At 54.3% G+C, this 26,297-nt stretch overlaps 10 protein-coding genes across 10 annotated transcripts; 4 read left to right on the forward strand and 6 right to left on the reverse strand.

Annotated features, from left to right (window-relative positions):
• Window positions 1-674: 674 nt before the first annotated feature.
• On the reverse strand, window positions 675-4,347 carry BU26DRAFT_154363 (Serine/threonine-protein kinase atg1). The gene is made up of 3 exons (XM_033820036.1): window positions 3,789-4,347; window positions 1,091-3,692; window positions 675-1,038 (listed from the first exon to the last, which is right to left on the reverse strand). The coding sequence occupies exons 1-3, from the start codon at window positions 3,939-3,941 to the stop codon at window positions 893-895; spliced, it is 2,901 nt and encodes a 966-aa protein (XP_033690356.1). The 5' UTR covers window positions 3,942-4,347; the 3' UTR covers window positions 675-892.
• Window positions 4,348-6,049: 1,702 nt separating this feature from the next.
• On the reverse strand, window positions 6,050-9,212 carry BU26DRAFT_154353 (uncharacterized protein). Its single transcript, XM_033820035.1, has 2 exons — window positions 8,302-9,212; window positions 6,050-8,251 (listed from the first exon to the last, which is right to left on the reverse strand). The coding sequence occupies exons 1-2, from the start codon at window positions 8,927-8,929 to the stop codon at window positions 6,081-6,083; spliced, it is 2,799 nt and encodes a 932-aa protein (XP_033690357.1). The 5' UTR covers window positions 8,930-9,212; the 3' UTR covers window positions 6,050-6,080.
• A 545-nt stretch (window positions 9,213-9,757) lies between these two features.
• On the reverse strand, window positions 9,758-12,504 carry BU26DRAFT_528086 (uncharacterized protein; the record flags this gene model as incomplete). Its single annotated transcript, XM_033830828.1, has 3 exons — window positions 9,758-10,231; window positions 10,280-12,302; window positions 12,353-12,504. 3 exons carry the CDS (start codon window positions 12,502-12,504, stop codon window positions 9,758-9,760), a joined length of 2,649 nt encoding a protein of 882 aa, XP_033690358.1.
• Window positions 12,505-14,959: 2,455 nt separating this feature from the next.
• BU26DRAFT_448728 (CaaX prenyl protease) lies at window positions 14,960-16,780 on the forward strand. Its single transcript, XM_033824688.1, has 4 exons — window positions 14,960-14,989; window positions 15,041-15,223; window positions 15,273-16,218; window positions 16,267-16,780. The coding sequence occupies exons 1-4, from the start codon at window positions 14,969-14,971 to the stop codon at window positions 16,500-16,502; spliced, it is 1,386 nt and encodes a 461-aa protein (XP_033690359.1). The 5' UTR covers window positions 14,960-14,968; the 3' UTR covers window positions 16,503-16,780.
• Window positions 16,781-16,956: 176 nt separating this feature from the next.
• Window positions 16,957-18,631, forward strand: BU26DRAFT_515074 (cytochrome c1, mitochondrial precursor). Its single transcript, XM_033827978.1, has 5 exons — window positions 16,957-17,077; window positions 17,210-17,370; window positions 17,461-17,523; window positions 17,578-18,177; window positions 18,229-18,631. Exons 1-5 carry the CDS (start codon window positions 17,000-17,002, stop codon window positions 18,329-18,331), a joined length of 1,005 nt encoding a protein of 334 aa, XP_033690360.1. The 5' UTR covers window positions 16,957-16,999; the 3' UTR covers window positions 18,332-18,631.
• A 337-nt stretch (window positions 18,632-18,968) lies between these two features.
• Window positions 18,969-19,272, reverse strand: BU26DRAFT_515075 (uncharacterized protein). The gene has a single exon (XM_033827979.1). The coding sequence runs from the start codon at window positions 19,245-19,247 to the stop codon at window positions 19,017-19,019; it is 231 nt and encodes a 76-aa protein (XP_033690361.1). The 5' UTR covers window positions 19,248-19,272; the 3' UTR covers window positions 18,969-19,016.
• A 340-nt stretch (window positions 19,273-19,612) lies between these two features.
• On the forward strand, window positions 19,613-20,509 carry BU26DRAFT_154434 (uncharacterized protein). The gene has a single exon (XM_033820037.1). It carries the CDS (start codon window positions 19,831-19,833, stop codon window positions 20,371-20,373), a length of 543 nt encoding a protein of 180 aa, XP_033690362.1. The 5' UTR covers window positions 19,613-19,830; the 3' UTR covers window positions 20,374-20,509.
• Window positions 20,510-21,285: 776 nt separating this feature from the next.
• BU26DRAFT_584082 (uncharacterized protein) lies at window positions 21,286-22,221 on the forward strand (the record flags this gene model as incomplete). Its single annotated transcript, XM_033834587.1, has 3 exons — window positions 21,286-21,541; window positions 21,726-21,911; window positions 21,946-22,221. The coding sequence occupies exons 1-3, from the start codon at window positions 21,332-21,334 to the stop codon at window positions 22,219-22,221; spliced, it is 672 nt and encodes a 223-aa protein (XP_033690363.1). The 5' UTR covers window positions 21,286-21,331.
• On the reverse strand, window positions 21,858-22,756 carry BU26DRAFT_584085 (uncharacterized protein). The gene has a single exon (XM_033834588.1). It carries the CDS (start codon window positions 22,660-22,662, stop codon window positions 22,312-22,314), a length of 351 nt encoding a protein of 116 aa, XP_033690364.1. The 5' UTR covers window positions 22,663-22,756; the 3' UTR covers window positions 21,858-22,311.
• Window positions 22,757-23,445: 689 nt separating this feature from the next.
• BU26DRAFT_500943 (uncharacterized protein) lies at window positions 23,446-25,461 on the reverse strand (the record flags this gene model as incomplete). The annotated part of the gene is made up of 7 exons (XM_033826539.1): window positions 23,446-23,697; window positions 23,754-23,834; window positions 23,924-24,199; window positions 24,250-24,735; window positions 24,793-24,925; window positions 24,977-25,020; window positions 25,072-25,461. 7 exons carry the CDS (start codon window positions 25,459-25,461, stop codon window positions 23,446-23,448), a joined length of 1,662 nt encoding a protein of 553 aa, XP_033690365.1.
• Between the last annotated feature and the right edge of the window lie 836 nt (window positions 25,462-26,297).

The following is a 26,297-nucleotide window of genomic DNA, read 5'->3' on the forward strand; positions in this document are numbered from 1 at the left end:
CACGGGTCCCGCCGTTACGGTTGTAAATCCGGGGCGGAGCCAGGATGATCACGAACCGCCAGACCGGCCAATGAGATGGCACAGGGGTAAACAGCACATCTCTTGACACCAGGAACAGCGCCTGTCGACGCTTGTAATTGCCGAATGACCTTCTCATTTCGCTATGCACATCCAATGCGCTCCCCTCAACACTCTCCGAAGAAGACAAAGATCAGCCTCCAATATCACTCAGTCGATCATGTGTCACCGCACCCCTCACCACTACCGAGCCTCTCCAAGTGCTTCATTCAGAATATTGCGATGTATTGGTTCTCCTGTGCCGTAGGTATATTCCACATCCACCCACTCCTATCATCATCCAACTGCGCTCCCCTTCCAATGTGTCATTCTAACCAGTTGGTATCCCAATCCAAGCCAATCCAAAAAGGTGATAGCGATGCCACCAACACCCAATAATAAGAGCAATCCCAAGCCTGCAAAAACGCCGAGGCAAATGTACCGGCCATCCAACGCTCTGATAGCCTACAAAGAGTGATGATGATAGGGAGCCCAAACGCCGGCCAAAGCTTGCTTGTAATCCCATCGCATGCTCTAATGGCCGCGCTATAGTCCACAGGAGATCTGGTATCATGTGCTGGTAATCAATCAGCCCTAGACCCCTGGCGCCCCCAACCAGAAGTAGTGATTGATGGAAACGTGTATCCAGGTACAGGAGAGAGGAAACGAAACAAATACTAGAGTATGTCAAATAGACCCAAACACAAATAAGAGAAGGGGAGAGGCCGAACGCCCCTCCTCACCGAACGCCGTGATATGCAATGCTGTGGTTGCGGATGCTGATGCTGTAGTGTCCCCACCTAGCGGGACTTTTGATCGCTTGGATCGGTCATTGCTACCTCGCAGTGCCTTGGGACGAAGGCGAGCTACGAGTGGCCGGATGTGGAGCCGGAGCGCTTGTGATGGAGGCTCGCTTTTGGGCTTTCTGCAGTTCCATCTTCTTCTTGAGAGCTCGATGTCGCCCTTTCATGCTCTCTAAGACTACATCTTGTTAGCATAATTCTTCGAAAGCAAGGATCACGGTCGGGCTTACGCTTCTGAATGGATTGGCGATCTTCGGTTTCCAATCCATTAATTTCTTCGCCGTCGAGCTTGCGACTGGAAGTCTCATCTTCCTCCTCAAGAATCGCTTCCAGCATCAGAATGGCGGTCCAGTAATTCAAGTCGCATCCGGGTAGATCACTTCCCACAAGTTCGTTCACTGCAGCTGTCCTGCTCATTTCAAGAGCACGCTCATACATCAGTTTCTCTGCGGTCACCCCAGTGGTAAGAAGGATATTGTCGGCGGAGCCAACAGTCGTAGCGGAGCCGGAAGCTGCAGAGTGATTCTGGGGATGGCTTGGATGGTCCAAAGGCAGCTGCACCTGAGCTTGCTTCAATTTGCGCGCCACAATCTCCGACTTAACGCAGCACTCATTGAAGCGTTCGCGCACCCAAGACACGACTCGATTGAGGCGTTCTATGTTCGCTGCTGCTCGACTTGCGCCTTCGGGAGATGGGCTGCGACGGTGGCGGTTCCAGTAGTTTCCCGTGATGTCCATGGCCTTGTTGAGCATCGCCAGAGACTTGACGTAGAGAACCAAAGCTTCCTCGGAGATAATCAGGACCGTATCGGGCGTCAGATCGTCGTCCTCGTCATCTTCTAGTGTCTCCTGGCCGGGCTTTCTGACACCAGTGGGACCTATTCCGAGGCCTTGATCACTAGGCGCTAGCGGAACTAGCTGCTTGTATTTGACTTCTGCGAAGCCATAGACCACGTGGCTCAGCTGCGCAAGCTCTTCAATCTTCTTCACGATCGCCGCGTCCTCGTCTCTGCTTGTCGTCTTGCCGCCATCGCCAACAAGTAGGAGACTGCTTTGAGCGGTGGGATAGACTGGAAACGCAGCGTACCCCTGAGGCGGAGATACCCCTTTCATCATCGGCGGAGAAAGTCCAAGACCGCGGATGTTGACCATATTCATGGCTTTTGACAACGCGGACGTTGCACTCTCGAAGCTTGGGCGATATCGGCGCTCGTAGGAGCCCGTCCGTTGGTGCATCGGTGTCTGCTTTTGTTGGATCTGAATAGCCCTGGAAGGAACGGTTGCGCCTGTGATGGATGTCGGCGACCCTTGCGTTGTGGCTCGGCGCTTCATAGTAGCTTCTCGGGTTGACATGCGGTCCCTAGCTGTCTGTGGGCTAGCAGCTATCTCGTCCGCTAGTGCATCAATCTCCACGCGACGCTTCTCCACGAAGACGAACCCGTCGTCGAGCGCAATGTCTTGTGCGGCTCGTTCTGCCGCTTCTCTCATTGCATTGACTTCTGACCGTTGCGGGATGCGCTCGCGATCGAGATGTTCCTTGAGGCCAGACGCTGGAGGCAGATGCTCATCCCGAATAGAACGGCGTCTCGACCCTGCTGATGCAGGCTCTGGATTTGGATCCTGAAGAGTTGTTGGTCGGACAGGTGCAGTAACAGCACCTAGCAAGCTGGGGCGCCGCTCCCGCTGAGACGGATGTTGTTCGATCGAAGATAGCGGGGTATTGCTCATCCGTCGTCCTGATGCAGGCCGGGGCGGAGTTCCAGAGTACTGTCCGGATGTAGGCCGAGAAGTTGGTCGCGACGGCGGGGTCGTTCCAAATGGGGTCTTTTCTCGTGGGGATTGCGAGTAGGGGCTTTCTGAGGTACGTCGATCTATCTCGGCTGGCATCTTTTGCATTCGCTTAGATTGAGCGATAGGCTCCGGTTCCGAAGCTTGCGGGAGATCTTCATCGACGAGGCCAGGGATGTCATCGCGAACGACGGGATCAGAGAAGAAGTTCTCGTAGGACATGCGTTCCGTCGGCTTTCGCTTAAGCAGGGCGCGGATAAGGTTCTTCATTGCCCTACTAGCGACAATGCCTTCTGTAAACCTAATGTGGTCTTTCCGGTCTTCGATCTTGCGGAGGAGCTCAACATGATTATTCGCTCTGAACGGAGGTCGAGCACACATCATTTCGAATAGCACGGTTCCCACAGACCACAGATCAGCCTTTGCATCGTATTTCTCATATCGCAGGATTTCCGGAGCCATGTACAGAGGAGAGCCGCACAGGGTTTCAGCCAGGGAGGTGGTTGGCAAGATTCTAGCAAACCCGAAATCAGCAATCTTGAGCATGGGGAGAGACTCGACGCCGGTGGCGGGAATTAGCGAGTTGGCATCGGCGGCTAGAGGCATACGCTCGAGAGTTCCGCTCTGCGAGTAGTATAGCGATGACGGATTCAGTAGCAGGTTCTGGGGCTTGAGATCGCGGTGGATATAGTTCTTGGACCGCAGAAACTCTAGGGCGCTAGCCATTTGCTTTGCGAAATGGCGGACAATCACTTCGTTTAATCCGCCGACGGCCGGATTAGGGTATTTCTCGATCATGCGCTGGGTTTGCGGGTGGTTCACGAGATCGCCACGCTTCTTGATGAACGACGACAGATCACCAAGCTCGCAGAACTCCATTATGATGTGCATGCGTGCCGGCGTTTCCTGGCAATCGATGAGCGCGACGATGTGCGGATGATGCAGACTGCGCAGGATGGTGATTTCGGACACGAGGTTGTCTTTGAGTTTCTTATTGAGCTTGCTCATGTTGACGGACTTGATGGCGACCGAAGCGCGCTTTTCCTGTTGAACGGGACGAGTCAGCATTCGTTCCGTCTCGAGCGGCTTGACACTGGCTTGTGCCGCCCCTGCAGGCACGCAATGAAACGAGCAACCTACAATGTGAATGCCGCGGTAGACCTCCGCAAAGCTGCCCTTCCCGATGTGATCCATGCGCTTGAACTGGCCGATGATCTGTTCGCCGGTGCTGGTCGACTGGCTCGAGGACGCTGACCTGCGCGGCCTGAGGGCGGTGGACGACGGGGTTGCCATGGTGGCGGCGCTGGAAGACCAGCCTGGCCGTGTCCTCCTCTCTCGGTGTGTGTCCGGGGTGTTCAGCTACCAACGGAGATGCGGATAGAGCGAGGGTGTGAGGGCGTTGCACATGGGCTGGCGTGGGCGCGATGAAAGAGCGTGGAAGGGTGGGACGTTTGAACGATGCTGTGCTGGCGGAGTGGACTAGGCACGGCGACGGAGGGCAAGGGTGCGGGTCCGGCTATAAGTCCAGGTGTTAATTAGACCAGTGGATAGGCAGACGGCAGCGTCGTTGTTCGGGAAGACGGGTAGGGAAACGAAGAGGCTGAATGCGCTGTTGCTGAGGGGCCTTCGAGGCTCGTTTGATAGGTAGCTAGGTAGTGGAGTGAACGAATGAGGGTGGCAGGCAGCCGGCGAAGGAGCTGCGGGGCCAGGAGAGGAACACAAAGGGAAAAGATTAACAGGCGCAAGCGTGAGGGAAAGAATAGAAACAGTAAGGGGCGGGAAGTCGAGCAGTAGAAGGAGAAGAAGAGAAGACAAGCAGCTGTTGGGGTGGGTGCAGAGTCACACACAGCTTGCGAGAGCTGGTCGGGCGGGCCTTAGCGCAGGCACTAGTCGCTTATCGGGCGGGCGATAAGACGCGAGTGCCGGTTGTGGGTTGCAGACGTCGAGGTAACGGCGCGGTCTGCCGTTAAAAGAGGAGGGTACTTCCGCCTCTGCTCTCGTCTACCTATACCGTACTCTTGCTCTGCCGTCGCCGTCGCCGTCGCCGTACCTCTGGCGCATCGCGTGCCGGTGTCGCTCATGCTGTCCGCACCCCGCCTCGCGCCATGTCATCTGATGCGCTCAGGTCGAATAATGACGAGCCCGCTCTGCTCTGGCCCGGGCGCGCGCGTCCTGTGCCACTTTGCCCACTCGTCAGACTCCAGACAGCCATCAAAAGACCCCCGGGGCCTCTCCCCACGGCCCTGCGCCCTCCAGCGGGCAAGCACACTTATCTCCATGTGGCCGCCGCAGCCGACTCCTCCCCAAGCTGCCCGCTGGCCTGCTGTTTCGAGACAGCTCCCACAGCTTGCCTGCAGCGCCCTCGGCTTCCTCGATGCAGCAGCGCGAAGGGCGGCCAGCCAATCACGCTAATTCCCGCCGATGCTCTGCAGCCAGCAGATTGCTACCCGGCTCGCCCTGCAGCATCCTCCTCGCGCCTATCGATAACGATGTCCGGAGTAATATCCTCACTGCTCGACCGACCCCGTTGATAGGCCCAGCTCGCCGACCAGAGCAGTGAAAAGCATGCATCTCTCTCCCCACACTTCACTTCTCCTCAACATCAATCCGGTAAGTCGTGCTGGCACACGAGCCTTGGTATGGCATGTATGCAGCAGCATCGTGCGGTGCTTGGAAATCGCCATATTGCGTCATTCTGCGCACGCCTCCCAAGCACCTGCTTCGGCCAGGAAACCCGACGGTGGCAACCTTGGAATAACGGCAACAGCCTTGGAAACGTGACAAGAGTCGAACCGAAGGGGGAACGTAATCGAGTCTCACTGAGCCTCGCGCCAAGCGGCGGGTGAGCTTGTCACTCGAACCTGGGTATTGGGACCGGATGACAGGTTGAACGTAATCAGGACGACGTCTTACGCTGCGGGTGCTGAGGTACCGTGGTCATGGATGCCGTCATTTCGTTTGCGGTTGACGTTTGCAATTGGAATTGGGATGGCGCTGTGAAGTGCACATAAAGTTCCATGTGAAGGACGGCCATCTGATGCTTGGGGATCCTTCCTCTCTCTTCGAGCAGCACATAGCATCAGGTCTCCACACCTGACAAACCTGTATCGGTTACTATATTATGCCTCCGAAGCGGCCTGAGAGCCGCAATGCAACTCTAATCCCGTTCCTGGCTGCCTGTCTCAGTGCTGATGATCCTCAGCAGCCCACGTGCCCTCACCCCGTGCCCATATCTTACAAGCGCCCACAAGCCTAAATATCAAAAGAGATTATCAGCCATTCCGACCCTTCCGTCTATGCTGTTAAAGGGCCCGATCGAAACCTGCTGCGCCGCCGCCATGAGTCAAACGCAAATACAGACCCAAAACTGACGCCTTGTACCCCCGTTTCTGACTGACCGCAGACGAGGCTGACCCGCCTCGAATCGCGATATTAAAGCCTGACACCTCTCACAAACACCCACAGCACCACCGGTACAATCACATTATCGTTCCCGCCCGTCAGCACCGCCTCCTCCAAGCTCGCGCCCGCAGCACATAGGGCTGCCTTCGCCACCATAATGACTCCTTCAGTCACCCACTCCAGGAGGCTCCTCTGCATTGCATCACCCCATCCAATGATGAGCCATATCTTGCCGAAGACGAGGCCCAACGTGACGGCAGCTGCGAAAGCGAGCGAGCCTTCGAGAGACTTGCCACCTGCCCAAGGCCATTTCCGCCGTCCGTAACGGCGGCCGATGAGAGAGGCTGCGGCATCGCCCATGCCGACGCAGACCACGCCTGCGACCATACTGACGTCGCGGGTCTTCACTTCCCAACCTTGCCAAGGTTCCTCGCCAACTCTTTCGACACCTGCAAGGGAGAGCCAGAGCGGGATTGCGCATCCAATGAGGAGGAAGATGTGAGATACAACAACCGGACCTCGGAGATCCCGGCCGTCGACGTATGGCGTGAGAAAGCTAGCGATAGGTCCGGAGAGGGGTGGAAGTTGCGATGCGCGGATAAGGTCGAGGAGAAGGAAGACAGCCAAGACTAGAGCGAGGGCGAGGGAGATAAAGCACGGGTCGATAAAGACCGTAGGTAGGAGCATGGCGACCATCATGCCATGGAAGACCTTGCGCCGGGTATCCACTTCTACTACAGAGGAGAGCTGGAAGACCACAAGAAGGCCGGCTGCCACAATACCGGCGAAGTATGCACAAAGGAGCAGGCGCACGTTCGCTTCTCCGACTACGACACGTCGGAGATGTTCGGCAATACTAAGCTGCTGAGCCCATTCCATGTTCTCCTTGTCCTGCATTGGCGGAAGGGCAACCCACCAGCCTAGATCCCAATTGAAGACTTCAAAGCGAAGGGGCTGAAAATTACCGAATAGATAGCCGATTGCCCAGCCAAAGGGCTCGTGGTGGCGGAGAGCGTATTTTCCAATAACGTAGCGGATAGGTCCAAGAATCATCGCTACTACTACTAGGTAAAAGTATCCAGCGTAGACCCATTTCCTGATAGCCGCCTGCGTAGGCGTAAGAGAGAGGAAAGACTGAGCTATTGACTTAGCGCGTCGCCGGTGTGAATGATGCTGGTGAGCGACGTGGTCTTCTGAAGGGAAACTTGGAAGAGTGTTGCGTCTTTTGGGTCCTGCCGCTGCGTCTGCCGTGTGCTCGGTTTCTTCGAACCCTGTCTTCTTCGGTTCAATCGCTGACCGTGATTCCGCTCCGTTCGCCATAATTGGGTTGTGCTGTATCGACTCCATGATATTGAGCTTCAAGGTCTTAGACTTCTTCAACGGCTGCTTGATGAGGTAGTCGTCTTCGTCTGCATCGCTGTCAGAGATAGCTCTGGCAGCGCTACGCGATCTGGGCGGCTTTAAGCTGTCATTCAGGATCTGCAAGAATGATTGCCGTGCTTTGATGATCTGGCCGGCCCGTCGGAATCTCCAACGCGGAATGCGTGCTAGCGCCACTCCCCACTTCAATACCTTTCCGCAAAGCGCGAAGAGGCCTACTCCGCCGAGCCAAAGAACAGTCTCAAGAATTCCTCCTTGCGGCGATTCTGCAAATAGAAGAAGGTTGACCAAACCTATGGAGAGGAGATGGAGCTCTGCAGGGAGCAGGCTCGTAGTGGTCAGGTAGTGGAGTGGTGGAAGGAGTGCCTGATGGAGGGGAAAGAGGCTAGCTAGCATTTCAGGATGCAGTCCCTTGTCCGACGGCGGTGGCTTGAGCTTGTACGGCGTCGGTGCCAATACTTTTGAGGGTGGATCCGTATTCTCGGACGCAATTAATGGTAGTATGGAAATAAGCCAATGAATCGTCGAATGGCCGAGGGGCGAGTTCCCGTAAGGGACCAATCCAGATGGTAATGCGGCCAATCCAAGAAGTATATTAGGCAGCAAAGGCTTTTGAAAGGTCGCGAAAAGAGAAATGGAAATTAGTACAGGTATGACGGCCGGGTACAATATTGGTGCTGGGTCGAATGCTGCTGGTATCCGTAGCCGTTGCCTGAATCGGAGGTTTGATGGAGGCTCTCTGCTCCAAGAGTAGTAGAGAAGCCTCAGGGGATATAAGCCCAGCACTCCGATCATGATACAGGCATGCGCGAGCAATTCTGCTGAGAGCCCATTAGTGTGCTGTTAACTCCGCAGATGTGTCCTAACACACCTCTATGCCATTGTAGTAGCATCTCCCAGCAACCGCACCCACAAATAGCCAGTATACTTATTGCTGCGAGCAATGCCGTCTCGGTCGTCCTTCTAATCAACTCATTGCGCCGTCTCTTCAAGTACTTCTGCCTAGCCGCTTTAGCCTCCTCGTCCGTTGGCGATGGTTCTCCGCTGCGGGAGCCTTCTTTCCTCACTCGGAAGTATCCCGCGGCAAACTTGCGCCCTTCTTCGTCTACCTGGGAAGGCGTCAGAAGGGGGCTCGTTTCGCCATTCAATCCCGTGCCCCTTACGTCACGCAGTCCTTTGTGCGGCCGGAGGGGAGGCGCAGGGAGGGCCTTCACGAAGCTATATCCCTCATCATCGGCTTCGGTGCCGCTTTCGCTAGGTGACGGGGTCACTTTTCTGCGCTTCCTGCCATCTTCATCTGATATTGTGCGGTTCGAGGGCTGCAGTCTCGTTCGGGAGAAATCGTTGCTGGAGGATTCGGTGGACGCCTGAAGGTTGCGCAAGTCGTGCTGTCGGCGATGATAGGGATGCGGAGAGCGACGGAATAGTTCGAGCGTCTCTATTTCAGAGGGAGCTGGCGCATCGGGTTGCGCGTCTGGCGGTTCAGGGTCGGGCGCCATGTTGGGCGACGAAATGTTGAGGACAGGTACGAGGGTCTCTCGCGGTGTGGAATTCTCCGGAGATGACGACGCGCGGAACAGGCACCCTGGGAGTCTTCGCAGGTGCGTACAATGGTGCGTATAGTTAGCTGTCCGAGTAATCTGGATTTGTATGGCGAGCCTTTAAATCGGGAGTACGGAGAACTCCCCACAGCTAAAGGAGGATTCAATTCCAAGGACGCGAACGGAGGGTGTAACGAGCGGTGGAATGAGGCTCCGGGTTGCTTAAATGCCACATGGCCGAAGGTAGCATTGAGTGTAGGATCGCAAAATACGAAGCTCGACTGGAGACTCTCACATGTTCGGGCTGCCTCGCGGCCGTTGAGGCGGCTGACGTTGCGGTTGAGCGATCTGCGCCGGGTGACTTGCAGGGAGATACTTGCACTCTTCGAACGCCATTCCAGTAGTGCTTCCACGCTTTCAACTGAGGAACAAGAGAATTAACTACTGGGGGTCGCCTTCGGGCCTCTTATGCTAGGTATTGCTCGGCTGAAGTCATCGTAGCATAGTGCCAGACCCGACGGGATCTCAGCGTTCACATGGGAGGCGCTTGGGTACCTTATCGATAAGCCGCCAAGACGCTCTACTGCGCCTGCGACAGCAGTCAGACTAGATATCGAACGGCAGAAATTTGATTGCCAGGTTGATGTATCCGGCTCTGATATATTTTGGCTCCTATCTTACATACACCTACATGGCATCCCAGTAATGGGGACAATGCAACGGGTATCACCTCCGCCCACTGGCATATATCTATCGAATCAAGTCGAGCAACAGTCGCATATCTGCTTACTGCAGATACTTGTTCTTCTTCAACCAAGTCTTGACGTCCTCTGAATCGCGTTCAATCCAGGCCGCCTTCGCGCTGATGGCATCAATGCTCTGGGCCAGCGCCTTGTCGAAGCCCTTGGTGCTCTTGCTCGCGAAGAAGCTCTCAATGTCCTTGATATGTTCTCTCTTCGTGAAGCTGGAAGTGGTGATGGAGACGACGGAGCTAAGCATGCTCAAGCTTGGAGGGAGCCGTTTTTCCAACTCACTCCAGTTCTCCTTGACGAAAGCCCAAAGAGCTTCGATACCCTCAGGATGAGTTCGGAGGGAAGAGATCGGCAAGTAGATATCCTGCGCCTTCACGTCGTCGCTGACAGCGAGCGCAAGAGTGCGCTGTATAAGTTCGGGGGACTTGGCACGCCCTAACGCCCGCATAGCGGTATTGCGCTCGTCGCTGGTCTTCGCGTTGATAGCCTGGTCGACTACGACGTCGTACTATACCACGTTAGCATCACCCACCCTTGCAAGGGGTTTGCTCCTTACCTCTTCCTTACCACCGCTGCTCAGTACGATGGCATACACGCTGCTGCGAAGATTGGGATGGATGGCCGAGCTGTCACCACTCTTGAACTTGTTGAACATGTCAAACGCCGCCTTGAGGATGGTCTCGTCCTTGGCGATACCGGCAGTGCCAAACATCATGGCCTTGAACTGCTGCTCGATATGTCCATCCTTGTCAGTGAAGGACCATCCAAGCTCATGAGCCTTGTCCTTGGTAAGGTCGAGTTGGAAATGCTTCAGCGCGTCTTTCACAGCCTGATCTTCGAACATCCAGGCGGAACGAAGCACACTGATTCGGCTGCTGATTTCCTGCCACACGACAAATTCCGACTCGCTTTTGAAGCTGTCAAGGAGGGAGAGGATTCCAGACGTCTTTTGATAACCGGAAGCAGCCAAAGCCTCAGCGTCGGCAATCATGCCAGCCCTGTCTTCAACGGTGAGGAGTCCATCCTTGGCAGCAAGCCCAAGCTTTCGCAGCCGTTCGGGTGTGTACGAAGTGCGGTAGAGGCCGGAGTGATCAGCGTTGAGCTTGAAGAAGTCCATATCCTGGAGTTTGAAGTCCGCCTCACGTGAGGAGAGGGCTAAATCTTTGTCGACGCCATCCTTGGTGCGAAGACTAAGAAAAACCGGGAAAATAGTCTCATCCTCTTCTGGCTTCACGTCAGCTGTGCGAAGGAAGCGATTCTGCTTGACGTGGATGGAATTAGAGCCCTCGGTAACAGAGACGACGGGAAAGCCAACTTTCTTCGTCCAAATGTCCATCACCTTTTCGACGTCCTTGCCACTTGCATCACTCAATGCGGCCCAGAGGTCTCCAGTCTGAGTGTTGCCATACGCGTGCTTCTTGAGGTATCGACGGATACCTTCCATGAAGACATCTTCGCCAAGGTACTTGGAAATCATGCGCAAGACGCACGATCCTTTGGAGTACGAGATAGCATCGAAGATTTGGTTGATCTCGTCGGCCCGCTTGACTGGAACCTCAATTGGGTGGCTGCTGCGGAGGGAGTCGAGCGAGAGGGCGCTGGCGAGGTTGTCGGTAACATACCCCTCCCAGACCTTCCAATCGGGATAGAAGACGTTGCACGAGTACCAAGACATCCATGTCGCGAAACCTTCGTTAAGCCATAGGCCGTCCCAGAAATCCATGGTGACTAGATTGCCGAACCACTGATGCGCAAGTTCATGTTGCACAGTTTCGGCTACCCGCTGCTTCACAGACGCCCCGCTAACCTTCTCATCAATGAGCACGTCGACGACACGGTACGTGACAAGGCCCCAGTTCTCCATTGCTCCAGCGCTGAAGTCAGGGATGGCGATCATGTCCATCTTAGGCAGCGGGAACGGGCTGTCGAATGTCTTTTCGTAGAAGTCCAGTGTCTTTGCTGCAAGCTCGAGAGAAAAGCGTCCATGCTCAATATCCCTGTCCTTGGGGGCATACACGCGCACCGGTATGCGGAAGCTGTTGGTCTCAATGTAATTGAGCTCGCCGACAATAAACGCCAAGAGATAGGTCGACATGGGCGGTGTCTTGTTGAAGGTGACCGCTTTCCGCTTCCCGCCCGTGACCTTGGAATCCACCGTTGTCTCCGACACTACGTCCATATTGCTCAAACACGTCATCTTGTCGTCCGCAACTAGCGTTACCGCGAAGGTTGACTTCAGCGCAGGCTCGTCGAAGCAAGGGAACGCACGCCGAGCGTCTGTCGGCTCCATCTGCGAAGTAGCCATCCACGTGGTCGAGCCGTCCTCGGCCTTGAACGACGAGCGGTAGAAGCCCGCCATGTTGTCGTTCAAGGTGCCCGTAAAGGTCATTGTGAGTGAGGCTTTGGCCCCGCCGGGGATTGTCTGATCGAAGCTGACCTTGGTTGTCTGCCCGTCTTCGTCGTGGGCAAGCGCGGGGGAGCTTGATATGACATTTTGGCCAGAGGTGACCTTCGCGGAGTGGACCTTGAGCTCGAGCGTGTTCAGGGTAATCGAGGTAGTGTCTTCGATGACATCTAAGCTGCGGGCCGGTCAGCACACGCAAATACATTGTGCCACGCAATTGCGTACTCAACGACCACCTTCCCCTCGAAGGTGAACTTGTCGAAGTCGGGCTCGAGGGTCAGGTCGTAGTGGACGGGCTTCACGTTGGTGGGCAGCACCTCGCGTGCCTGCGTGATGTCCATGGACGAGGGATTGTCTGCGCCGAAATGCCTGCACATGTTTCTGCGGTGGGAGCAGTGTCGGATGGGGACGGTGGTGGGTGGGCGAGGGGTGAAGGTCCGGCGAGGGGTTGAATTTTGGCGCGGAGTGCTTGCAGTGGTGGGGTATAATATGGGCGTCGCGGGGCCGGAGAGGGTCAGGAAAGAGCGGCGTGGGTCCAGGAACGGGTTGCGGGAAGGAGCGGTGATGGGCGACAAAGGCGCTACTGGCATTATTGCTGGCCGCCCGAAGGCAGAGCGGCCTGCCCTCTGCAGAGTGCCATTCTGCCTGAAGCAGCGCATCGACACTGCGTCCCTTCCGCGGTGAGCGCCGGGCAATTGGTCGGTGAGGAAGTTTTGCAGCTGTGCAGCTGCTGCCCCTGCGGCCAAGATCGCTCATGCGTCACGCACAAGCCACGCCCTCGGCTAGCAGAAAAGCTCATCCCACGCAGCCGCACCCGTCCTCTGCAACACCGCAAGGAGTCCTCCCAGCCCTCTACCCTCTCCCCGCAGGGACGCTGGCGTTTCTAGCGACCTACTCGTTAGACCTTGCCAGACCAATTTGCACACGTTTGAGCCATTCCACGATTACCAAATGGGGTGGAAAGGTATAGGTGTTGCTGCTACATGTAAATACTGGAACGCAATTGTGTGAGTATTCAGGAGCTTGATGGCCTAGGGCTCCCTCTCCTCCTCCAATTCGTGCACCGAACCAGTCTGTTCATAATGTTTTCTTCTAAACAGAGATCGCGGGTCCTGCGTTGAGCCAGGCATTCGGAAGCCACATGACTGTGGAAGATGCTTGAAGCTAAGGCGCGTTCGTTCGCATGTCACAGTCGTACAAAGCGCCCCGAGACAGCTTCTCCATGAACCTCACGGTAATTCTGCTTAGAGATGTCTTCTATTCATCAGCTGGACTTCCTGGCCTGACCAGCTGATGGATTCAACTCGGGATTCCTTACATCTCACGCCGCTAGTCGAATGATGCTCACCGAAACTCCAGAGGCTCGGAGAAGGATGGTCGTTCAGAACACCGCTTCATCTTTCGGTCAGCAGGCCTTTCTCACATTTGCCAATGTTTCAGTCGCCGTGTCGGGGGCAATACGCTTGCTGAGTACCCATCGGCTCCCTCAACCCCTCTGAAGACCAATAGCCCAGGATAATACGATCACGCGTCGCCGGGGAGACTATTCATTCAACGCGCCGTGAACGCTTCCGCCTTTTTGGCCGACCTCTCCAGGATAGCAATCTCACATCCAGCCAGGCAGCTCGGGATAAGCATAAATCGTCATGGGCTACCACTTTCAGGAGCAGCTGCTATAGGAAGATGATAATGTAGAAAGAGGTCCAGAGTCAAGCTGTGGTGACTATCTCTCGCCTCCATGGGCCGATAGTTAATGGCAGGTGGTACGGCAAAGCATCGCTCACGCATGATCTTTGGACGGCAATAAGTTTAGACCATTCAGCAAATTTTCCAGACCGCCAAACTTCAGGGTTAACGGCCCTTGCTAACATCTTGAAGAATAGCGGTGGAGCGAATGTGTCAAACGGGAGCGCCCGCTCCATGTCTAGACACCGCTACTCTGATGCCCACTTGCGCTGGTTAAATGCTATGTATCTTGCTGAACAAATGCAAGCTTTGTCCATGCGGATCGGCGGATGAACAGGCATTTTCGAGGTGAATTCCCCTCTTTTACTACAGTAACCTACCAATACGATCTTCGGTAAAGGTATGCTTTGGTCCAACTGCCGAATCACGCTCATTTAACCATGCCGTCCGTTCTGTCTATCTACCACGGGATGGTAAGTATGCCCGCCGATTTCTGGTATAGGATTCGCTCCATCAAAGACTCCTCGCGTTTGCTTTGACATCACCCTCACCACCTAGATAGGACTTCAATCATGCAAGGAGACGAGGGCTATCACGCGCGGCAGGCGAACATACGTAGAATGGGCACAGCGGTATAGAAGAACTATGGAATAGTGCTGCACCTAGACCACAGTATCAGTCTGTGTGAAAAGCCTCAAAATAACGCTTGGCTGAGTTCACGTGGAGCAGTGCAGGCAGGCATACGTGACAATTTATAAATTTATAACCTAGCAGAGCTCGTGCCCTTGCGGTCACTGGGCGGCATGAAGGGTCTGGAAATGATAGGCCCGTCTGCCCTTGTGCTCGTGGTTATTCCCAACGTTGGTGTGGGAGTGACTACTAAAGATGAAGTTTAGACCAGCGGAGAACACAACTGCCAGTCAGCTATTGAATATTCAAAGGCTCTTTTACTTCAAAGACAATTGCTTGAATACGGCGTTTCTGTGTTTGTTTTCACTTAACTTCTAACTCAAGCTGGATGCTCCGCGACGTTATTGGCTGGTGATCCCTGCGCGTTAGCTCAGCCCTGCAGCACGTCCAGACGTCTAACAAACTGTCCTCAACGTGTGTGAGCGCTGCTGCCTCCTGTCTTCAATCGCAGCAACACCTCCTACTATGATCCAGGCCTTCCTCCAGGTCAGTCGCCGCCATGCTTCCTGAGCTTGAGCTTTAACTAATAAAACACAGCGCCTGGCCCGCTGGCTCGACCGGCCGTTCTTTCCGTGGAAGAAGCTCGTCTTCGGCTTCTCCCTCGCAGAGTTCGCGCTCGAGAACTGGCTCCTCTTCCGCCAATACCGCGTTCTCCAACGCAAGAATGTCCCGGAAGCTCTGGAGAAGGAAATTGACAAGTCCACCTTCGACAAGTCCCAGGTTTGTAAATTGCGGATGCGCAACCCCTCTAAGCTAACGCGCAGCACAGGCATACGGTCGCGCAAAGGCCAAGTTCAGCTTCGTCTCCGGTCTCTTCAACCAGGCCAAATCCCTCGCCGTTCTCTACTTCAATGCCTACCCGATCGTGTGGGGCGTCGCCGGCTCCATTCTCGCCCGCTATGCTCCGGCTCGGTTCTCTGGCGAAATCTCGCAATCGCTCCTTTTCGTATACCTCTTCGGCTTGATCGACATGGTGCTTGGCCTTCCGTTCGCATACTATCACAACTTTGTGCTCGAGGAAAAGTTCGGATTCAACAAGATGACTATAAAGCTCTGGATCACGGACATGCTCAAGGGCCAGGCGCTCGCAATCGCCTTCGGTATTCCCATTGGTAGTGCATTCTTGGCTATCATCAAGAAGACCGGTCAGAGTTTCTTCTACTACCTGTGGATGTTCATGCTGGTCGTCCAAATATCGGCCATGACAATCTATCCGATCCTTATCGTCCCGCTTTTCAACAAGCTCGAACCGCTCAAGCCCGGAAAGCTCAAGGAAGACGTCGAGGCTCTCGCGTCCAAGCTCAAGTTCCCCCTCAGCGAACTACAGGTCATCGACGGAAGCAAGCGCAGCAACCACAGCAATGCCTACTTCACTGGGCTGCCGTGGATCGGTAAGAAGAAGATCGTCATCTACGACACGCTACTGGAGAAGAGCTCGGAAAAGGAGGTGGAAGCTGTCCTGGCCCATGAGCTCGGCCACTGGAAGATGAACCATACGTCCAGGCTCCTGTTTATTAGCCAGGGTCATCTGTTCTACATCTTCGCCCTTTTTTCCGTCTTCATCAACAACCAGTCGCTCTATGCCGACTTTGGCTTCCACAGAGAGCAACCTGTGATGATTGGCTTCCTCCTGTTCAACGAGATCCTCTCGCCCACAGACGCGATATTAAAGCTGTTGATGAACATCTGGACTCGAAGCATGGAGTATGAAGCAGGTATGTTTTCCACATCGCTATCAATCGAGCTATGCTGATCCGGCTTAGATGCCTTCGCCGTGAATCTTGGCTATGCGACTGAACTAGGAGCTTCCCTGATCAAGCTACAGATTCAGAACCTGTCCAGCATGGATGCTGACTGGTTTTACTCTAGCTTTCACCACTCCCATCCTATTCTGACAGAGCGTCTGAAGGCTATGGGCTGGGCAGGCGACAAGAAGGTTACCCAGGACAAGACGGCGGACGAAGAAAAGCCAGTGAAGGCAGCTGACAGGGAGCTCTAAGTGCAGGGTATGGTGACATAGTGTACATGGGGCCCGTTGAGACACGTCTCATATATTAAAACTATCCCCTGGGGACAGGCAGAGGGAAGACGGAGTCAAGGCAGTCGCATAGATTTGCAACTACTGCAGCGGACATGTGGTGGCTTCTCGAGCTTGACGAGAAAGCTCGCCAGCTTCCTCGGTCTGTACCACGGGAAGAAAAAGATAGCATTAGTACATCTACAGAAACTACCAGAGTGTGGTAGCACCCAAGGACAATGAAGCAGTTCCGCGCTCACAAAATCAATCACATCATCTATGCTTGGTGGTGTGCTGGACGACCAATCAAAGAGCGTATGATAATGCACTTGGCGCGCTAACCGCATCGGTATCGCGCCAAAGACCTTTTGCCAGGTGCAGCAGCCTCTGGCCCGAACTCCTGCACCACCATCATCACGGCCGGCACTCCAATTGACCCTCTCCTCTCCCCCTAGCCCGCGAGCCAGCTTCACATTGCCATGTTGGCTCGGTCGGCTCTGCGTTCGGCGCGCTCTGTCGGCGCCGCAGCCCGCAATGCTGCCAGCAAAACAGCTTCGGTACGACGCCGGTCATCCCATCGCAGCCCACAGCTCCGGCGAGCTCCTCCGACTCCATTCCAGAAATCTCCATATCGCTATAAAGTGCTCTTGTGTCAATTGGTATGAATGCTGACGAATTGGGTGGCACAGCGCTCTGCCTCGACGTCCAGCTCAACAGCCGAGGGAGCCGCCTCATCCTGGAAGACGAACGCTCTGCCGGCAGGCGCCACGGCTTTCGCGGTCGGAACGGTTGCCTGGTACTGTCATCTCTATGGACGCAATGTCGATGCCATGACGCCGGCGGAAGAGGGGTGAGTGATACCTGGATCGCATGATGGTTGAGGGACATTTCGCCATGGAGGCATTGGCGGTGATTTGGCACTGACAGATTGGGATTACAGTCTGCATCCGACCCAGTATCCCTGGGAGCATGCGAAATGGTACAAGACGTTCGATCATCAATCGTGAGTACCCCTCGGGCCGAGTATGTACGGCCAGGTCTAAACCGCATAATACAGCCTCCGCCGTGGCTTCCAGGTCTACCGCGAAGTCTGCGCATCCTGCCACTCCCTCGCCCGTGTTCCGTACCGCACGCTCGTCGGTACCATTATGACGGTCGATGAGGCCAAGGCCCTTGCCGAGGAGAACGAATACGACACCGAGCCCAACGACGAGGGCGAGATTGAGAAGCGCCCCGGGAAACTGTCCGACTATCTTCCATCGCCGTACAAGAACGACGAGGCCGCCCGCGCCGCAAACAACGGTGCTCTGCCCCCGGATCTATCGCTCATAGTCAAGGCGCGACACGGTGGCTGCGATTACATCTTCAGCTTGTTGACGGGTTATCCAGAGGAGCCGCCAGCAGGTGCAGTCGTGCAGGAAGGCCTGAACTTCAATCCCTACTTTCCCGGCACCGGAATCGCCATGGCCCGCGTCCTTTACGATGACCTTGTCGAGTATGAGGACGGAACAAAGGCGACGAGCTCTCAGATGGCCAAGGACGTTGTGGAGTTCCTGAACTGGGCTGCTGAGCCGGAGATGGATGACCGGAAGCTGATGGGCTGGAAGGTGCTGGCTGTCACGAGCGTGCTGTTTGCGATCAGCGTGTGGGTGAAGAGGTGAGAACCGCAGTTGTTGTTGTCTATACCGAGAGCTAACAATCCATTCAGGTACAAATGGGCTCCGATCAAGTCGAGAAAGGTCGTCTACAACCCGCCAATCCAGAGTAGCAACATTCTTAGCAAGCTACCAAAGCCAGACAAGAAGTCATAAGCGAGGGGAACCCTGCATTGGGAGGTTTGGGCAATAGCGGGGTGTGTTTTATACTTGTACAGTGTCAGCTACTTGATCAAAACGAGACTTAAGATTTCCTTGACATGTGAAGCTGGTATAGATGTTTTCCTTTCCGTGCGTGTCTCCTGCTGATGTAGTGTATCGTCAATGCAGTTTTCGCTGTTTTTCCTCTTTCACAGCAGCACGTATATCTTTCATCCTCCTTTTCTGTTTCAAGTGCCCTTCTCGCAGATGATAAGTTCATATGTAGGTACGCGTCTCACACCTGGCATCTATCAGAGCTATGATTCCTCGCTGACGTAGATGATTAGACCGCATCGCCGAAGGCCTCAAGATGGGCACATCCGTCGGTGAACACGGTGCTTGGACGGGCGAGTCTAGCGTCATCCTCTTTGCTTGACCCATACGATCGCCCGGGTGAAATAACATCGCCACCCTTCAGCCTCTGTGCTTGTTGCTATAAAGCGCTCGCTCTCCCGCCCCTCCCCTTCCAGAGCATCTCAACTCCAACCCCACCCGAGAAGATAAGCCATCAACAGCTTTGCGCGCTATCACGCATAGTTGAGACGACGGCCAGTTGCAATTACGAAATCCTGCCGCTTTCTGTCGAGGCCGATTCAGCATGGCGTTACAGACTTTGAGGAAGTCAACCCGTGGGATCACCTCAGCCAGCCAGCCGTCGAATAGGTTGCCTGGACGCAAACCTAGGAGCAATGTTGCCCCTCAGAGGACGGGGAACAAGCGGCGCAAAATCGCTCCTTCCGGTCCGCCTCGGCGGAGCGCACGATTGAACAAGAATATATGAACCCGGATGCCGATAGGCGTTACCAATGATGTGATTGACTTGACCGGCGGGGACGATGGCGAGGACGATGGAGAGAGCGTTAGTAAGCATGTGATTGACTTGACCGGCGACGAGGGTGGCGAGGACGATGAAGCACCCTTCTGCTTCATGGATCTTCCGCGTGAGCTCCGTCTACCACGAGCTATGGATGGCCACTTCGCGCATTGTGGCCCACTTCCCCCTACCACATCTCCATGATCATGAGAACGGGCAAGACTACAGCGACGTCAAGATCGGATTCTACTCCAAGGGGTTCTCCTCCCTCACGCAGACTTTCGAGCGCGAATACTTGGAGAATAAGGACGCAGAATGGGAGAGCGACGGTGAACAGGACTCTAGGGCGACTCCTCCTAGCGACGAATCCCCTCTTCGGCCTGAAGTGCAGTACAACGGCTACGCTGCAGACAAGAACGCAGAGCTGAGTGGCCTTCCTAGGTGGCTTCTTACGTGCAAAGCTATCCTCAACGAAGGTCTCGAGCAATTCCGTCTCAAAGCCCAACATTGAGTTACAGGTGCTGGAGAGGCGACAACGCTTAAGAGTCCCGACTTCGCTGAGGAACGTCTCCGTAACGAGACGCCGCTGCTCAAGCCCTCATCAGCAACCACACTCACCTTCAAATGCCGATTTCTCCAGATGCACGAAAAGGACCCTCCTCAGCTAGCAATTTGGCACCTGAACCCTTGGCAGGATAGACAGCTTGCGATAGTTGTGGAGTGTTTCAGTCGGCTCAAGCATCTGCGGCTTCGCTTTGCTATAGCTCTAGCTCCAGACAACATGTTTGGCTATCTTTGGAAGCTCGACCTCTCACGGCTTGAAGACGGCAAGCTGCAGTTGAGCAAGCTCGAGATCGTCATCTCAAAAGGCGTAGAATATCTCGGTCCTGAACGTAATGCCATCTTCCAGGCTTTCGAGCGAGAGGTGTGCCGAGTGGGGAGGGCTGTTGTGAAGGGGGAGAGAGAGGCTCGTTTGGATTTTCGGGAGGAGAAGGTCAAGATTGAACCTCCTCAGCTCAAATCCCACCGAAGGTACTTTTATTACCCGGGTTATCACAATATTCCCGCCACTCAGAATGTTCAGCTATCTATCCATGGGGAGGCTCGGGACGCGTTGAGCTGGTGGTTTGAGTTCACTAAAGCAGGTGAGATGGCCAAGGTTAGATGTTCAAAAGAGGAGTAGGGTTTGATGGACAATGCCTTATCTCTCTAGAGGGCTAGTTGATAGCGTGGGGAACGCTTTCCTAGGTGTACTGGGCGAGGTAGTCCAATAGTCATTTTCGAGTCCTTGAGAACCCTCGGCCTAGTACCTACGAGCATGGGGAAATTCCTAGAGTCTCATGAGCTAAGCATCCTGCCATTAGATATTAGCACTCCGATAGCCGGCAGAGTACGCAAACACATACTTTCCTGTCTACATCTGAAGTACTTGGATAAGCTCTGCGTTTTTTTCCCTAGCGACTATCCCTTATCTGTCCATAGCTTTTGATCGTCAAGGCTCGATATGCGAGGCGGAAAGCGGAGCGGGAGATAAAAGAGACTAGCGCTGTCGATTCACTCATGGTGTACCTACTGAATGATAGATACACTAAGGCCGAACCTAACTTTATGTCTGGATGACTGGGTCGCATGAGCGCTGCGATGAGGAGAAAGTGATCTCGCCGCTCCTCCATCATCCTTCCTCTACACATGCGTTGATATTCAAGGGCCGCTTCCTGTAACTACGCTGCCGTGAGCCACCGAGTGCCGCTATGTATCGTTTCAATCCCGGGCAGGACAAGGGGCTCGCTGTCATTGTGGAGAACTTCAATTCTCTCAAGCATTTGCGTCTGCGGGTCGCCTTTGACGGCTCTCCGGATACGCACACCCTGCACTGTCGTCCGTTCAAAGTAGACTTTCGCGTCTTGAGGATGGGAATTTGCAGCTTGAGAAACGAGAATCGTTATACCTAAGGGCGTTGAAGAGTTGGGTAGATGGCACGAGGTTGTCCGACGGGCATTCGAAAATGAAGTGACTAAGGTTGGGGGAGCTGTGGTACGAGGGAAGGGGGAGGGGGGGAGGGTTAGGTGGGAAGAGCAGGCTGTCAAGGCTGGATTGATTGATTGATTTTTCTCGTTTTAAGTCACCAACCTATAGAGGTTATGCTGACTAACAGCAAAGCAGAGCTTCTGCGTACGCACAAAAGGACTCAAAAGACGCCAAAATTAAGAGAAGGGAACATGGTCAAGGCTGGATGCTGGCGCGCTCGTACGACGTGGAGCAGCGTCCTGGATACGAGACGAATCGGATTTGAAGGGAGAGGAATGCCGTGGGCTGGAGTTTCGAGTTCGTCAAAGGCGGCCAATAGGCATGTGAGTGCCGGACGGACACGGGTCTGGGCGGCTTATAATCCGGGCGGTTAGCTTCGTAATTGGGTTGCGAATCCTGTTCCAACGGCAGGAGTTAGGGAGCACCCCCCTACAAGGTAGGGAGCACCCCCATAAGCCTTCCGCGCCCAATCCCCCCTAATCCTAGGCTCCGCCTCCCTTATCCTAGGGCTCGGCCCACCGCTGCGCGGCATTTAATACATCTAAAAGCCCTTACCCCTCTAACCCTTACCCTTCTAACCCTTACCCAAAGATCGCGCGCGGAAGGCTTATGGGGGTGCTCCCTAACTCCTGGAACAGGCAACTCTTTCCTCTTAAGCGCTTCATGGTCCGAATGCGCCACAGATACTCCCAGGTCCGTACAAATACCTCTTATGATTGCCCTCCAGATTCGGAATATCAGTCCCGTAGTTCACGGTCATGGTTTCGAAACCTTTGATATCGCAGTTTATGTCGACTGGCGGGTAGCCTTCGCTTGTCCACTAGATCTCCAGGTCGCCGAGCCCTTGGATGATCTTGGGGGTTCCGGCTGTAAGGCGCACGGCGATTCCTGCGCTGGCAGTCTCGGCCACAACGTTGGCGGCCACGCCTCCCTGCACCTTTCCGAAATCCATCGTTATATTTCCATACTTCGTACTCCATGGCAGATGCTCCCTCAATTCTAGCAGGCTCCCCAGCGCCTCAACCAGACCATCGTTCGCAGACACGCCGAGCCAGGGATGCCCTTGTGCCCACACACCAGCTTTGCCTGTCGGTTAGCCGAAGATTACGACTTCGTAGTTCTGTGATCGCCTTGGGCGTTCGCGCAGGCCCTGTACCGCGATTATTTGCGCTGCCACGCTGCCCTTCGCATCGACCGATCCTCTCCCTCCAATGATGTCCGACATCATATTATAATAGTATGGCCAGAACGGTGGGACGGTATCGATGTGTGAGGAGACTAGTATCGTCGTTGCGCGCTTCTTTCCGTAGGCCAGCAGGTTGTACCGCTTCTCTGAGACCTCTTGCATCTCTACTGTGAAGTTTTTGTCGCGCAGATATGAGGCTAGCCATTTCCTGACACCTTCTTTGTTTTCTGTTATCGACGATTTCGTGCGATCCCCCATACCGTACCGCGTCCTTGCGCCGACCACCTAGTTCGGTGACTCAACTCCATCTTCATCCGAAGTATCACAAGACTGCCCATTGTACATATGGCTGGATCGGGGTATTGCAAATACATATGTACTTGCTTTCGTCCCGTCGTTCACCTCTTCGTTATTTACACTCCGCACATTCAGAGTAACTTCTTCCACTACTTCCATCCAGATCTTCTGGTCAAAGTCGTTATACCGTCTACGGGTTTGGAGACGCTGAAGTCACTGATACACGGCGTCGACGATGGTAAGCCTCTGAATCTTGCTCTTAAACGCATCGCAAATAAGAACTTGGCAACTAAACGAAAAACAGGCGAAGAAGCACACCTACGTTTGGCAATGTGTGAGTTGGTCGCCACGCTCGCTATGTATTACTAATCCGCCTCAGTGCCAGTGTGGACAGCCAGGCATGCCCGAAGAGAGTGGATCTTGCCCCAGCTGTTCCCATCCGCGCTGTGCATATTGCCAGGTCAAGAAAGTGCAGGTCAAGCAGGGGAACAGTTCAAATGGGGCATGATGTGGTATTTACGAGAATTTGAGGCTTGTATCGGGTCGGTTGAGTTGGTGCCAGTAGAAGGAGTGGCATTTCTGTGAGTGCTAGGAGGATACGAATCTCGCATCTTAAAAGCAATCTTCCCTATTCCATGCGATGTGTGGAATCGCGTCATTCTTCTCCGTGTTCACCATCAGTGACCTCTCTGACCACCCAACCTGGCCATCTAGCATTCATATCAGAGTGCAGAATTGCATTCCTCATGCCTTCCTCCGGTTGGGGACTGAGCTCAACTGCTGCTGTTCTTTGCTGGTGCCTCCATCCCTGTAATATTCCAACGTATGCTTGCTAAATCCCCGTCGTTTGAGCCTGGTTCTGAGGAAGGCAAGAAGCCTCACAGAGATGATCATGCCGATGATCACTCCTATAACATTTTTGGGGTTCCGTTCTAGACGGAGGGAATGGCTTGTACTTCCGAAATATGCGAGCGCTAGCGCGATCGACGTTATGACCTAGATGTCCCGAGGTCAGCATCGATCTCACCGAACATGAAATGCTATATCCTTACCATATTGAGGTCAGTGCTTTCCGCAGTCTCGTTGCTATCCAGTGCCAAGCAATTGTTATCGAAGTTTATGCGAAGACCAAGCTGATAGAGTTAGCAGCGAATACAGAGAGCAAGGGAAGTGTTCGAACAAAGTCAGCCTCTTTGATACAGTTCTCTTCTAGCCGGCGCACTCTTCGGTTCAGGGCCTTCAGTTCCTCGAATGATGATTTGGTGGCGATGAGCGACCGTCGAACGTGGCCTCGTGTGGGATCGGGGTAAGTTGAACACAGGTCCGAGAAGTAGCTGATGTCGCCCTCTGCAGCACTGAAAGTGTCCCAAACGAGTATCGTCTCGGTGAGGCGGTCGTTCAATTTACGCAGTAATTTTATTGTGCATATTATCCAATTCATGACGGCCTCGGTCCCGCCGCGTTTCTCCTTCGTACTCGGAAATGAACGGTCGTTGAACTGCGAGAAGTTATGCGCAAGGCAGTGGAAGACTAGCTCGGGGATCATACCTTTGATGCAATGGTTCTCTCAATAGTCTGGACTAGGTATCTCCATTCTTTAAGGACCTGTCTCACTCGGCTCTCAACAATTGCCAGAAAGTATTCTCGCGCGTCACAGAGCGGACGGTTTGCATCAGTGCTACCGTTGTTGATGAGTGGGTCCTCGCAAAACCCGTGATCGCCACACAGGGACGCATCATCTTCCGGTCGGTCTTCGGCTTCCCAAATGTTGTCAACAAAGGCGTACGCGATCCATTGCTGACTGCTGGAGCCACATATAACAACTGATATCTGCGCCTCCTGGATGCTATTACGCGGCGCTCTTTCACCCTTCTCTTCGCTGACGTTCAAAAAAGAGATGTCCGTCCATGTCCTACTGAGGCGTCCTCTCTTCTCTTCTCCGTTGCGGTGCGGGTGATCATGCCACAGAGATGTCGATCGCAGAGCGAAATAAGGAACGTGAAATTCCAGTTCGAAAATGAGATAACCTCTGGACTGCGTTAGATTGAAATAGGATCAGTAAATGCTCGCAACGTGAGAACGACCTCTTACCGGAAGCTTTACTCCAAGGGAAGATTGTAAAGCCAAGTGCTTCCACACTGCACTTCTTAAAGATTCAACTTGATGATAGCCCACGGTGGCGATGAGGGCGAGAACGTAATAGGGGTCCAGATCTGAGATGTATCTGCTGAGGTGTTACATATGGCACTTAACCAAAGAGCACCCATACACCTACATCAAACGTCTGTCCGCGTCAGGTAGTCCATCAAGACCGAATCGCTACACAATGGCGTTTAGCTATGCTAGCAATCCTCGAGAAGCAAAACATACCTGGCGCTTCAAGCGTGCATAGAGCTGCACAGCGGACAGTCGGTATGGATATTCCCTACAAGCACCACTTGCCGTTTCCCTATCGTCCAACCAAGCGCCTCGATGTCCATGCGGTGCCTTATAAAGGCTCCTGCCATGGCAGAAGGCCGCAATATCCTCGGCCTCGTGGGACGGAACAGGGCCCTGGTCCTCTCGAAGAAAGATGTCCACATCCGAGCCTTCCGCGTCGACGCTTCGAGCAAACTCAACAAAAGGTCTATCCTCCGGCGGCCACCTCTGCATTGAGAATTCCGGATCCCATATCTTCCTGAAACAGTCAAAGGAATCGGCGCTTCCGGTACTCTCCTTCGTATCGAAAGCGGCCGTGCTCGTTGGCATATCGGTGCCCATCGCGCAGCGTGTCGGATGCACTACCCGAAAGCTGGTCCACGTTTTGTACTTGACGTCCGGAGGCCAAGAGTAATCAGTAGTGTCTCCACTTCCCATTCAGTACCTCGACTAGCCCAAGGGCACAGGAAAGAGGCGCGGTTCAGCGAGCGCGCGGCTCAGCGATATCGTTGCGTTAGAGACCGAGTGTTTTCCTACTTAAGGCCCGCACACTTATTGCGTGCGGTTGACCGGTGTGGTCCGCTCCGGTGGAATGTGTCGTGACAACAGGCGAGTTGAATCCCAGCCTTGCACCGTGCCCAGGTGCCACGCAAGGAGGGGCAGAAAAATGTACGACCGAGTTATTCTATTGGGTACTAAATTTTCATTTTCGCTATGCCTATAGGAACGCCAGGCGATACTTTTACACCCCACAACAATGAGCTTCAAGCTGATTCAGTACCAGTTCGCTCGCCAATGGGTCAACAGATGCACTGCGGACCTGCACTCTCGTTGTTTTGCAATACTCGCATCGTTTGACGCCACAACTAGGACACGTGTTATGCCGTATTTGGATGGACGAACATCCACATGCGCACTACAGAAGCAAATCAGCCTGTTCCTCTGTCAAAACGGTTCGCTGTGTCCACGTACGCATTGCCAGCAATAGGCGTATTTTTTCTTGTTCGCCTAATTCAATTTAGCGAGGTATATAATGCCACGTCAGGTTGGGCGCTTACAAGCTCCACGGGTGTTCCGTTGGGCACCGTAAGAAGTGAGGCATCATCCTCGGGCTCGGAGGCGTCGACGTCCAGCGTCAACGCGGTCGACGTGATTCTAACTGATTCGTTCGAGTCGAC

This window comes from Trematosphaeria pertusa, assembly GCF_010094035.1.
Source record: "Trematosphaeria pertusa strain CBS 122368 unplaced genomic scaffold BU26scaffold_2, whole genome shotgun sequence".
In the NCBI taxonomy this organism is placed as follows: Eukaryota; Fungi; Ascomycota; class Dothideomycetes; order Pleosporales; family Trematosphaeriaceae; genus Trematosphaeria; species Trematosphaeria pertusa.

Coding starts and splice junctions, on each gene's coding strand:
- BU26DRAFT_515074 (XM_033827978.1), top strand. CDS start 17,000: ATGTTGGCTCGGTCGGCTCTGCGTTCGGCGCGCTCTGTCGGCGCCGCA. Junction 17,078..17,209: donor CTGCCAGCAAAACAGCTTCG/GTACGACGCCGG, acceptor TGGGTGGCACAG/CGCTCTGCCTCGACGTCCAG. Junction 17,524..17,577: donor AAGACGTTCGATCATCAATC/GTGAGTACCCCT, acceptor CGCATAATACAG/CCTCCGCCGTGGCTTCCAGG.
- BU26DRAFT_515075 (XM_033827979.1), bottom strand. CDS start 19,247: ATGCTTACTAACGCTCTCTCCATCGTCCTCGCCATCGTCCCCGCCGGT.
- BU26DRAFT_154363 (XM_033820036.1), bottom strand. CDS start 3,941: ATGGCAACCCCGTCGTCCACCGCCCTCAGGCCGCGCAGGTCAGCGTCC. Junction 3,693..3,788: donor TCTACCGCGGCATTCACATT/GTAGGTTGCTCG, acceptor CCCGTTCAACAG/GAAAAGCGCGCTTCGGTCGC. Junction 1,039..1,090: donor TCGCCAATCCATTCAGAAGC/GTAAGCCCGACC, acceptor AACAAGATGTAG/TCTTAGAGAGCATGAAAGGG.
- BU26DRAFT_448728 (XM_033824688.1), top strand. CDS start 14,969: ATGATCCAGGCCTTCCTCCAG. Junction 14,990..15,040: donor TGATCCAGGCCTTCCTCCAG/GTCAGTCGCCGC, acceptor AATAAAACACAG/CGCCTGGCCCGCTGGCTCGA. Junction 16,219..16,266: donor AAGCATGGAGTATGAAGCAG/GTATGTTTTCCA, acceptor GATCCGGCTTAG/ATGCCTTCGCCGTGAATCTT.
- BU26DRAFT_154353 (XM_033820035.1), bottom strand. CDS start 8,929: ATGGCGCCCGACCCTGAACCGCCAGACGCGCAACCCGATGCGCCAGCT. Junction 8,252..8,301: donor GCTACTACAATGGCATAGAG/GTGTGTTAGGAC, acceptor ATGGGCTCTCAG/CAGAATTGCTCGCGCATGCC.
- BU26DRAFT_584085 (XM_033834588.1), bottom strand. CDS start 22,662: ATGGGGGATCGCACGAAATCGTCGATAACAGAAAACAAAGAAGGTGTC.
- BU26DRAFT_154434 (XM_033820037.1), top strand. CDS start 19,831: ATGCACGAAAAGGACCCTCCTCAGCTAGCAATTTGGCACCTGAACCCT.